This window comes from Harpegnathos saltator, unplaced genomic scaffold (assembly GCF_003227715.2).
Source record: "Harpegnathos saltator strain DR-91 unplaced genomic scaffold, Hsal_v8.6 scaffold74, whole genome shotgun sequence".
In the NCBI taxonomy this organism is placed as follows: Eukaryota; Metazoa; Arthropoda; class Insecta; order Hymenoptera; family Formicidae; genus Harpegnathos; species Harpegnathos saltator.
This window is the reverse complement of record NW_020230582.1, coordinates 845,806-859,484: the sequence shown is the minus strand read 5'-3', so window position 1 is coordinate 859,484 and position 13,679 is coordinate 845,806. Positions and strand designations below refer to the sequence as shown.

Sequence of the window (13,679 nt, the reverse complement as noted above, 5' to 3'; positions counted from 1 at the left end):
AGTTTGTGTTAAATTGACATACAATGAATGTTACTTCAACATTTGGGAAAAGTAATGATCTATGATTTAACGAAGTAAAAATGTTAGATTGACATAATCTATGTATTAAAAATCCAATCTTCACATATCAGAAATGTTAACATTATACATTTAACACATGATAACTATTATAATGAGGAAAGTAACACATTTTAAGTGTTGACTTCAACATACTCGTATAAAATATGTCATAGTAAGAATTCATGCATTTACATATAAATTGTGTTATTTTAATACTTGGAAGTGTCATTTTAACACTTGAAAATAGATAATCTTAATTTAACACAAGAAAGTCTAGGTAACACAACAACGGTATGTTAAATTAATACACGACTGTGTAAAAAATTTAACTCGAAACTTTCTACACACAAATAATTTTAATAAAAGTCCGAAATGTTTTTAACTGTGTAATTTTGAATTGTTTAAATCAAGGATTATCTTGTGCGTAAATTTCTGGAATATTACGTATCGTTCGACATTCATCTCCTATTTTTTGTACAAGTTGCTCTTTTCGATTGTAACTATGTAAACAATTGTTTTTAAAACCTCCCACTGGCAAAAGTCAAATGTGTATGTATATGTAGATTTAATAATTATAAAAAATATTGTATTAATTAAGTTAACATTGAGATTGATATTTTTAATGCTGGCTTGACGTTTTTTAATTAAACGTTTGAGACGTTATGTTTATAGGCATTTTTTTGTTTACTTTAATAAGAAAAATATAGCTACATACAGTTAGCTCGCCCTTTCTAAAATTCTCTGCAGCATCGCAAGTTTCAATGAATTCCCACGAAACTCATTTCACGATATAATCTTGAATAAAAGGCTGATCTATTAATTGCCTTATATGCTTATATATGTATGCGTGCGCGCGTGTGCGTATGTGAAAAGGAATAGCGAGGCATTCAGCATGAGACAAGTGCGAATTTTTATCTCGTTAATTTCATTAAATCTTCCAGGCGTGAATTTTTTTTTCACGCTTCGATCTGACGCACCGATACGCTTTACGTAATGTTTATGATTGCGGTTGGCGGACGTAATTCCGCGATTTCCTTTAACCTTTTGTAATGAATCGTGGTAACGTCCACTAACGCAACCAAATCCGGAGGAGGTGAGTCGTCAAGATTCTTACTGAAACAGCAACGCAATTTTTGATCGCGGTCGATGCACCGTCGACAACGAGGCTCGTTGCAATGCAACGATCACAATTGACTTTAACGAGCGTGCATATATGATAAATTATCTCAGTTACGAAGTATGTTCCGATAAGGCGCCACGAATGTTCCTTCATGCGGCACCCTTTTCTCGCCCGACATGTTTATCTGTGACGTAACGGGTCGTTTTTAAACTTATGAACAGTTCCTCGAATGACGCCTTTTTTCCTGCCATCTGACGCTGCACTGCCGAACCGTACTGTGTTGTATCCTTAATGAGTCGAAAACAGTTAAACGTACTTGCATTCCGAGAGAGAACGCGCACGCGTGCTCCGCGCACGCGGTCGTTCTATTTACATACACCTTCCATTAGATTTTTAATTTACGCAGCACGGTACCTCAATCCAGTTAGACGAGTTCCCTCCGTCGCGTTTGTTAGTAAATACATACCCGGTGTCCTGTGCGACCGTGATATTTTTTCAAGCGCGAAGTCTCTCGTCAGGATGTTTATGTCGTCGATCGATATTTTTATTTTGTACTCTCTCCCGTTTTAATTGCTCGATATCGTCGTTGGTGTAAATAGTAATATATAATTATCGATATAGCACTGTCGAAACCTCAGGCCAGGCGAGTGTGTCGTCCAATTTCATCAGTGTTGGACGTGAGCCTAGCTCTTTCTTAGCCTTGAACAAGTTTACGCGCTGGAAAACACGTCCATGCGTTCCGAGCTAACGTGTGAGAAAATTACATCTGCGCGAGCGAGCGGCTCACGTTAATCCCCGACTTTTTTACGCACTCAAGCAGACGTGCTCTCCGACATCTCGCATACTTTATTAAATGGGATTTTCCACTCGATGGATATCCGACTGGCTTGTAATGTCCTCTTCTTGATGTGAGAGGGGGGGAGTGGCGGGGACGAGTGACAGGAAATGGGAATAAAAAGAGAAAGAGAAGCTGTGCTTCACTGTAATAGAAACGCTCTCAAGCGGTTGGCAATCTCCCGTAGACAGCCACTTAACGCGCGCGTATTATCATAGTCACCGTTAATTGCGATATACACGCTAAAATGTGGTTCTCGACAAATTCTGATATCGTCGTCGTCGTCGTCATCGTTAGTGGAAAAGTCGGGAGTCCGAATAAATCGGACAGCACGCGGCGAAAAAGAGCAACTGATAATGATGGTTAAATTCACGGCGGATCGTCCGAAAACATTTATTCTATTTTGCAGTAGTGGTACCTCGGTATCTCCGCCTTATGAGGCCCACTCACTCACCGGCTCTCGTTCTCGGCTCATTTACGCAACAAGCTCCGCGCAACTTTTATTTATAGACGGGGAAGATTCATTGCCTCGCGTGTGTAACGTGGTTTTCTCGCCCGGTCATCATGTGCGAAACAAGCCGCAGAAACGAGACAAATGGACCTACATTCTTGCAAACGTCACGACGATTCATCACTCATCATAGCAGAATTCGTAATTATCAACTGCATTAACGCGAGGTGAATGAAGGAAGACGAGACGCTCATCTCTTTATCAGCGCGCACAAGACGGTTCCTGTAGAATGTAGAAAGCAAAATTCGCACCTGGGAAGAGAGTTCCTTCCGCAAATGAAGCGTGCTAATTGTTCAAGGGAATCTTCAATTTCACATAAACATAACTTATGTTTTATCTGTAATGTCTATCAGTAATAACTATATTCAATTTAATTTATGTTCAACTTCGAATTTCCTTCATTGTGGGAAATCAGAAGATACATTATGAACATGATAATTATCTAATCTCTCTCTCTCTCTCTCTCTCTCTCTCTCTCTCACATATATATACATATATTAGATTTATATAGATTATATATATATATATATATATATACATATATAAAAATATATAAAAGTATATATAAAAAAGTAAGTAAAAATATATAAAAGTAAAAGGATATATAAAAAATATCGAGACGGCGAAATATCTCGGAAACTAAGCATTTTAGAAAAAAAATGTTTCAGACAAAAGTTTTATGGTTTCAAAGGAGATATAAAATAATTATATCATTTTGATTATGTATGGCGTTACTTTCGAGATATCCATTGATTATTACTTTTCTTAAATGGAAACCCCAGTTTTTTTTATTATATCATCCTTTTCTATCAATTAATTTTAACAACTTTTGTTTAAAATTTTTTTATTTGCCTAATATTTTTTGAGATATTTAAAAAATAGAGATATATAAAAAAATCTAACTTTTTCAATATTTAACTTACGATGTTTTGTTAACTACTTATCGAAAGAAAAAATGATATTAGACTTTTTTATTCTATTTAATCTCAAGAATATATTGTTACAATAGTGTCCAAACTTTTGTTAACTTATCAACCCTTGGAAATTTCAAAATCATTAAATTAACACACACACACACACACACACACACATATATATATATATATATAAATAGTACATGAACTTTAATATTATTTAATTTATTATGAGACATTAATTATATTTATTCAATTAAATCATAAACGTACATAGAAAAAAATATTTATATTCATAAATATTCAACTGAATAAGAATCACACTGATTCAGGGAAAAAAAATAATGTTTTAACCGCAACTGAAGAAACTTATCTGAAGATTCAACTGTTTTTAAAACTTGAATAAGATAACTATCAAGAATATATTACTATAATAGTGCCCTAACTTTTATTAACTTATCGACCTTTGAAAATTTCAAATTATTAAATTAACAAAAGTTAGGGCATTATTATTGTATTATATTCTTGATAGTAAATAAAGTAAAAAAATCTAATACTATTTTTTCTTACGACGAATAGTTAGCGAAATATCGTAAGGTAAATGTTGGAAAAGTTACCAAGTTTTCCTTAAATATCTCAAAATATATTAAGCAAATAAAAAAATATTTCAGCATGTATCAACAAATAAAAAAAAGTTGTTCAAATTAATTGGTAAAAAAGGATGATATAATAAAATCCATTAATGTAATTGAATTTTTGGTTGCCAAAGAAAGGATAGAAAGAAAAACTCAATTGTAATATAATAGTTAATTGTATAGTAATATAATAGTAATTGTAATGTAATAGGAATAGAAAAAATCTTGAATCTAAAAGTTTGTAAGTAATTAACTATCCTCAATTATCTTATTCAAGTTTTAAAAACAGTTGAATCTTCAGATAAGTTTCTTCAGTTGCGGTTAAAACATTATTTTTTTTCCCTGAATCAGTGTGATTCTTATTCAGTTGAATATTTATGAATATAAATATTTTTTTCTATGTACGTTTATGATTTAATTGAATAAATATAATTAATGTCTCATAATAAATTAAATAATATTAAAGTTCATGCACTATTTTCTCTATACTGGATCATATTGGTCCTTTACTTCCCTACTGATTAAATATATCTAATAAAATATAATACAATACATATTATATATCATAAAAACATAGACCACATTATAATATAATTGTATAATGATGAAAAATATAATAAATAAATTTGAAATAATATTGGGATACTCGGAGAGAGTTATGTGCGAGAAGAGTCACGGTCCGAACTTGTCGAAGGACCTGTATTTATTGGTTATAAATTTTTATAAAGTACTCTAAACGATGAAGAACTGATAACTTTGTGTAATTTATGACGTCACGCGTACTGGGAAGGTCAATCGCGGAAAAAAATATCGGCGCGACTACTATGCATTTGCATAGAACATAAGGCGTCGAAGAATCGACTACTCACGATTCCCGCGTGCACAGCTTGCTCCATTCGTACCATGATGGATCGATTTGTCCGTTCGATGGGCTGATTCGTCGCGAAAATCTCAACTGTGTCGTGAAGTCTCATTTAATTCGTTACATTGACCCCGATCGTGCAGACATGACATTCGAGATGCGTGTTCTCCTCGCTAAATTAGACCTTTAAAAAGTGCCTACATAGTCACGCGGCGAAGCAGGAAATCTTACGTAAAGTCCGCGATGATCTTCTGTCATGTCGCGCGTGTACGACTGACGAGAGAACATCTGGCTGCGACAAAGTGCTTCTTGCTGTCGACAGCTCTCTCATACTCCTTTTTATCATCCTAGTGTCGAGGATGCGGGTACACGGTACGTACGTGCGCGCGCGCATATACAGGGTGTCCCATTTTAAAGGACCCACTCAAATATCTCAGAAACACTGCGTTAAATCGAAAAATGCTTAAGACAAAAGTTGTTTAGCTTGAAGGGGGACATAGGACAGCAATAGCATTTTGTTTATAGATGGCTCCATTTTCGAGATATTTACTGATTATCAATTTTCTTAAATGAAAATCCAAATTTTTTATTATATCATCCTTTTTTACCAATTAATTTGAACAACTTTTTTTTATTTGTTGATACATGCTGAAACATTTTTTTTATTTGCTTAATATATTTTGAGATATTTAAGGAAAACTTGGTAACTTTTCCAACATTTACCTTACGATATTTCGCTAACTATTCGTCGTAAGAAAAAATAGTATTAGATTTTTTTACTTTATTTACTATCAAGAATATAATACAATAATAATGCCCTAACTTTTGTTAATTTAATAATTTGAAATTTCCAAAGGTCGATAAGTTAATAAAAGTTAGGGCACTATTATAGTAATATATTCTTGATAGTTAATAAAGTAAAAAGGTCTCATACTATTTTTTCTTTCGACGAATAGTTAATGAGATATCGTTAGGTAAATGTTGGAAAAGTTACCAAGTTTTCCTTAAATATCTCAAAATATATTAAGCAAATAAAAAAATGTTTCAGACAAAAGTTGTTTAAATTAATTGGTAGAAAAGATGATATAAAAAAACTGGGATTTCCATTTAAGAAAATTGATAATCAGTGAATATCTCGAAAGTGGCGCCATCTATAAACAAAATGCTACCGCTATCCTATGTTTCCCTTCAAGCTAAACAATTTTTATCTTAAGCATTTTTCGATTTAACGCAGTGTTTCTGAGATATTTGAGTGGGTCCTTTAAAATGGGACACTCTGTATGTGTTAGGTTACTCTACATAAATTTTATATATCCTCAATAAAAAATATATAAATGTGTATCTCGCTTGGTACTGAAGGGTAATAATACCAATTAAAAATTTGTGCTGTACAGTAATGAAACGTTCTATTATAATTAAGGTTAACGCGTATGAATTAAATGAGAGATATTAATAATAATGACGCAATTATCATTTAGTACAATATAGAGAAAACAGGAACATGAGATGTTCATTATGCTCGCCATTTATAAAATTAGTCATTTAGTCTTTCTCCTAATTTACGTCCAATATGGGAATCTTCTAAATTTTGTATACATGATGCGTGACGCAATACGCGTATAAATTTTACGATCGCTAAGTATCTTGAATTTATATGCTTCTTTGAAAAATGTCAAAATCGCAGCTGATTTGCCTATCACTTCCGCTCCTTGCCTAGCTATTCTACTTTATATTCCTACTTTCTCTTCTTAACCTACTAACATATGTTGACTAGCAGTCAACATCTTATCCTTAAAAATTCCAATATGAATATTAACGGAACATCAGCGTAATAAACATTACAATAGGCTCCACATTTTTTCGTGTGCTAAACAACTTGTTTGCATACAACTAATGTCCTACAACCAGAATGCAATCTTTTAAACATGAGGGAAAATTTAATAATTTCAATCGCTTAAACCGAATGGATAATGCGCGCACATATGCATTCGATGAATTTTTTCAGTTTATATTCTGGATACAAACAATAGTTATCAATTTGTTACGACTGATACTTCTATTTCTATGTTCTTTAAAAAGTCTCTTCTGCATCTCTCAATATAAGTCACAAGTAGATGTAATGATCGTCGCGATGATGAAAATTACAAAAGTTAGCTCGGCTTTAATTGTTACACGATGTTTGTCTGATATTTCGATAGCTGATCAGAAACATCAATGATATAAAAACTATAACTGACGCTTCTGATTAGAGTCATATTTGCAACAGTGGTTGGTTGCAGTTTAACAAACTTTTGCGATCATTATCGCAACGAGCATTGTATCTACTTACAGCCGGCATTGTGACAAATATAGAAAAACCTTCAACGGAATGCCATACTTAAAAATTTTACCGATAAAATATTGGTTTTTTCTCTAAAGTTTATGTCATATTAGTTGAATAAAATGCTTTTGCAGAAAGAAAGAGCACGTACAAAAATGAATCGGAATATTCCGGATGAGAATCATTAATATATGATAAAAAATATAAAAAATTTCAAAATTCGTTTCAGGATGTCTCAGAACGTCATGATTGATATTAACTGCACAGCCCCATAAAAAAGAAAGTGGTCGGTGCCTAAAACCGGACAAGTATATTCTTATGTATTTTGATCTGCTGAATCCGAATCCGAGGTCAGAATTGGACAATTGCTAGCTTTATCGTCCCTAACCTCAAAAAATTGATCATAACTTTACTTAACAAAATTAAGCTGTATATGGTTGAATTCAGCTTAAAAAATGTTACAATTCTTGTCATTATAAAAATTTTCAATTTGCAAAAACCCAGATAGCACACAGATGTCCATTGAACGTCCGTTATATGTCCTTTTTTTTACAAAAGATGTCCATAGGACGTACGTTTGTCACAACTTTGGACATAAGACGTCCGATGGACGTATATCGGGCGTCCTACAGGTCCGATGTCCAATAAGGACATTCTTGTTACGTATAATTTGTGTCCACGGACGTAAATCGGACATATGGACATAAATTGGACGTGATACGTACATCCATTGGATGTCCGGTGCTGTCTGGGAATAAAGATGGTGGGAAGGGGATATAAAAAAATATAATATTTTTAAGAAATCTAACTACACAGTTGTAAGGAGCGTCAAAAACCATACAACTTTTATCTGAAACATTTTTTGTATCTTTTATAGTTTTTTAAATATATTCTCTCAAAACCAGATATACCGATATACCTTGTAAGGTTGATTTTAACCCCTAAATATGAAATTGGGTATGTATAAAAAAAATATGTCTCTTATTTGTAGCTACTCCACAACATATAATATATAATATATAATATATAATATAATATAATATAATATATATTATATGTTGTGGAGTAGCTACAAATAAGAGACGTATTTTTTTATATATGCCCAACTTCATATTTAGGAGTTAAAATCACCCTTACAAGGTACGAGGGTAGTCCCAGAAGTACCCGACCTGACGTGTAGATAGCGGTTGTTGAAAAGAATGACTATGGTAGAAAGTATCAACCTTATATAGCTTAAGTTTGAAATTTGACGACGCTACGTTGTTTAGTATTTGTTTGGCAGCCATCAATAGTGAACGCTCTCAGTGAATTTGTAAACATGGAAAAAATTGGTCATCGTTATGTGATACCATACTTTCATTTGAAAGGCCTCAATACCAAAGCGGAGCTAGATTCTGGGAGAGTCTGCTCCTTATAACTCGTTTACAACAGTAAAATGTTGGATGTCAAAGTTTAAACGAGGCCGTACGGGCTGCCAAGACGAATATTGCAGTGGTCGACCAAATGAGGTGACCACGCCAGAAATAGTGAAGGAAATCCACAAAATGGTATTGGATGATCGTCGACTGAAAGTGCGCGAGTTAGTAGACATGGTAGGAATTTCAAAAAGTGCTGTATATCGCATATTGACTGAAAATTTGGATATGAGGAAGCTGTGCGCAAAATGGGTGCCGCGATTGGAACAAAAACAGTGTCGTGAGGATGTTTCAATCGAGTGTTTGGCGAAGTTTCGCAGCAATAAAGCCGAGTTTTTGCGTCGATTTATAACCATGGATGAAACATGGGTCCATCACTTCACACCTGAGACGAAGGAACAGTCAAAACAATGGACCAAGATGGCTTGATGGCTATTTTGAGGAGCTCGACGATTCCTACTATAAACAGGGTATCGAAGCTATTGAACATCATTGGGAAAAGTGTATTGAGCTTAAAGGAGACTATGTAAAGAAATAAAGATATCTTTCCCAAATTTTTTGCGTTTTCTTTATTAGGTCAGGTACTTCTAGGACTACCCTCGTATGTCGGTAAACCTGGTTTTGAGAGAATATATTTCAACAACTATAAAAGATACAAAAAAATGTTTCAGATGAAAGTTGTATGGTTTTCGACGCTCCTTACAACTGTGTAACTAGGTTTCTTGAAAATATTATATTTTTTTATATCCCCTTCCCAGCATCTTTATTTTCGCAAATTGAAAATTTTTGTAATGACAAGAATTGTAGCATGTTTTAAGCTGAATTCAACCATATATAGCTTAATTTTGTTAAGTGAAGTTATGATCAGTTTTTTGAGGTTAGGGACGATAAAGCTAGCAATTGTCCAATTCTAACCTCAGATTCGGATTCAGCGGATCAAAATACATCAGAATATACTTGTTCGATTTTAAGCACCGACCACTTTTTTTTGTGGGGCTGTGTTAACACAAATATTTGTCTGTTTGACACAAAAGTTCTACACATTGAAAGTACGTCACTTCTCTCGGAAAAATTTTGATAAATATTGCTGTACATTTATAATTAAAAAAAGTTTAAAAAGTATATACATAATATATATATAATACATAATATATAATATGTACATAATATATACAAAAATATATACATAAGGCATTTGTAGAAAGATTTTTATATAAGGTAAATATCCCAGTAACCGGACATTTAAGCGAAAGTCGTCACAAAAAATACAATATATAATATCAATAATAATTCTGATATAAATATTTGCATTTACTCAAAAACTTATGATTCCTTTAGTAGAGAAAAACGATTTAAACCAATATTTATATCTATTATTAATAAAATATTTACACAAGTAATGGAGCACATTAATGTACCAGTGACTGGACAATTGAAATAGGTTGTGGCCCAATGTTCTGACATAATTTATCCTGTGTCTGACCGCAATTAGAAAATTAATATGTGTTAACAGGAAATAATATAAATATAGATATTTAATGACAAAATACAACTGTAATTTAAATTGTTATTTATATTTAGTGATATTTAATTTTTGTCAAATATTATAAAAATAATTATTCATAACATGGAAACATAAAAAAGCATTTGACTTATAAACTAAATAAATTCTTAAATAGTACAATATATTAATTAAACAAAGTTTAATTTTCTGTTTTTATTTTACTTGTAAAAGTAAATATTTAATTTTATATTAAATGAATATTTGTAATCACTAGTATATTCATACATGATTTTAAAATAACTCATATGTTCAATAAGGTTATAAAAAAATTATGATTTTAGAGTAATAATAACTATTATGAGTCAATCACTTATTTGTATATTTGTAAGTAAAGATAAATCGTCGATTAATAGCCTTAAAAAAGCTTTCACACGCAAACAATTGTATCTTACAAATAATGCAAATATTATACATATCACAAAAATCTGTTCAAGTTTACACGTTAAAGGCGACACTACGTGACACTAATCTCATATTTTCTGACAGCTTAGGACAGAGCTCGGCAGAGTTTACAACTTTCGGCCGATTTTCGGAAGCTACGCTTTCTATCTCCCCTTACCGCGCGGCGGATCCTGTAACTGACGGTCGCGGCTCGCGACCTTAGGACCGTTGAGATCATAAAGCTCATCTATGTGGTTAAAAAAAAAACACGTCGGCAATAGTACCTCATGGGTGACGAGGAAACCTATTATGTTACCTTCTAATTATAAAAATGTAAGAAAAAAAATATATATATACTTATACAAGTATATATTTGTACAAGTTTGTACGAAATATTATACATATAGTTGTATCGATACATTTATTTTTCAGCCTTTGAGGTGCGTTAAAGGAGCGCGCAGTCAGCGCTAACACGTTATTTTTTCTATCTTTATCTTATTACATGTACAAGAATGGAATGACGCGTTAGCGTTGATCGACGCGCTCTCCGAACGCATCTTTAGTAGACACCACATAGATGCGCCTTATATTCTCAACGGTCCTGAGGTCGCGAGCCGCGACTGTCAGTTGCTGGATCCGCCGCGCGGTAAGAGGAGATAGAAGGCGTAGCTTCCGAAAATCGGTCGAAAGTTGTAAACTTTGCTCTGGCTTAGGACATGCACACTATTGCATGTGTCCGACAATTGGGGCCACTGATATTTTTAATATACCAATCTCTCGTCTACTTAGAAATATCGTTTCAATTACGATTTTTATTATGAATTTCATCAAAGCGAGTTTCTAATTAATTTTAAAAACTAAATATTTAGTTATTTATTCACAAATATAAATAAATATCTATTTTATACTATTAGCTAGATACTATCCCTTAATAAATTTATTAACGATTGACCATTATTTTGCCAAACCATAGATGCATACTTATTTAATAAATTTTTATTTTAATACAAATTTAATATAAAATTGGATATCCAACTAATTGGATTTCCAACTAATCGTCAATATTGGAGTTTTTTTTATAATAATTATTACTTTCATTCATTATTGTTAAAATAAATAGTAAATATTGTTTTTGTAAAGTGGTCGGATACCCGGAGACGTGTTCGGCCATTAGGACGTTTAACTTAATAAATTAGATTTCATTTATCTCGGTTCATTACGCAATCTTCCAACAAATTATTTCTTTGACAGATTGACTTATGACATCCCAAAGTGTTCTGTTCTTATCGATCGTTTAATTCTGAAGTCCGTGCTGCGCGCTCTGAGAGTCACTCTTAGAAGATGAAAAGAAAATTATATACGTGATAAGAAGAAATCAGTACTTTATGTTACAGTCTTTAATAGCGGGATTGATACCTATAGACTAAGTTCAATCGAAAAGAAAAAAGAAAAACTGCAGAAGAACCTCCTTCGAGCAAGAAGATCAAATGCTCATCAGTAAGATTGAGTCGCCAACTCGTTTAACGGTTTAACTATCATCGTCGACGTTGTTGTCGCTGGCAAGCTCGATTCGCAATCGTGCGTCCCTTCGTGTACTCTCACGCCGTACACACGCGTGCGAATAAATATTGATGACATTGCGGAAGATGTTAATCACAGCATGCATAATTAGACGCTTTTAACGCCATCGCTGCCGGCGCCGCCGTTAATCGCGGCTTGGAGATAGCCTCCTTACCTCTTGGGAACGGGCATTCTCCTCTGCCGCCACATGTTCTCCTTTGGCATCCTGTCGCTCCTTTCGAAATCGGGTTTTTCTTCCTCGGGGTTTTCCGTTCGCCGGCGACGATCAGATGGAAGGATCCGCGTGACCGCGTCGTTCACGTGCGTTCCATCGGCGGATGGACGTAGATCTATCGGCGAACCCTTTCCGAACGAACGTAATCCAACAACAACCACTCATCAAATTCATTCACTCTGTATTTCACCCTTCCTTGGAGCGATGACTCCGGAGGAACTACGTTTGTCGATTATAGGAATTCACGATAATTCACGATAGTTCGCGTCGAGTTTCTCAATCGGTGAGAATCCTCGCGAGCCTTTCGATCGAGATATCGTAATTGGTCTTACTATCCTGTGTAACTTTAGGACATCGTGGTCGATGCAATTCTATTGAAATCGGCAGCACTGTCAGATCGAAGTTCCCCAAAGTACCAGCCGTCGAAGCACGTTTGCGGTAATCGTCCTTGCAGACCTTTTCAGTCATCAATTCTGTAATTAAGCTGCAGAGGCAGAGGTGAAGAGATGTAAGACACACACCGGTTCGATTCGCAGCGACTCGTCCTGTTGGCTGGCTGGTCGACACGCGACTGCCGCGTTTCTTCGCGTTTTGGCTCAGCTCGAAGCCGCGAGGACGCGAGGAGCAGAGACGACACGCGATACGCTCTATTCCGCGTCCGCTCCGTTACTCGGTGGCACGGCGTGATGCCGCGATTCTACTCCACATTTGCTCCACTCCACACAGGGCCCTGGCCGAGAGAACGGTCCGCGGAGCGGGGACCGTCGCTTCCGCGACGGGGTCTTGCCGGTCGACGAAAGAGGGGCGTGCGTTTTCGGGGTTTCGGTAAGCAAGGTGAACGGATCTAGCAACCTTATCCGCGGGAACAACCCACTTTTCGAGCTCCAGTCTGCAACGTCATTTCTTGGTAGCAAAATCGGGCTCAATAAAGATATTGAAATTTTGCCCTGGCAAGTATATCGTAACTAAAGTTATTGCTCGTCCGATTGTTTATTGATATCAGTAATTAAGAATCCCATATAGAAATTTTTCAGATTTTTCCCGGATGAAATGTAAATTTCGATTAGAGTCTTAAATTTGTCTCACATTTCGTTGTCCGATTATGATATTTATAAACAAATACAACAAAAATATATTAAATCTATATAGATTTAAAGAAAATTAGAATAAATCTTAATTATGTATTAGAAAGTTCAATTAATTTTGGTCTTATTTTGTCAATTTTTCTATCTTTATTTCAAAGAAATGGGCAAATCAAAATATTTTC

At 34.4% G+C, this 13,679-nt stretch overlaps 1 protein-coding gene across 1 annotated transcript in view; it reads right to left on the bottom strand.

The window, feature by feature from the left end:
- The window catches only part of LOC105190270 (heparan sulfate 2-O-sulfotransferase pipe-like), a 174,057-nt gene extending 160,937 nt beyond the window's left edge, over window positions 1-13,120 (bottom strand). The window contains exon 1 of the mRNA XM_025305955.1: window positions 12,353-13,120. Within this exon, the coding sequence (XP_025161740.1) occupies window positions 12,353-12,402 (50 nt within the window). The 5' untranslated portion in view covers window positions 12,403-13,120. The remainder of the gene's footprint in view (window positions 1-12,352) is intronic.
- Window positions 13,121-13,679: the final 559 nt, after the last annotated feature.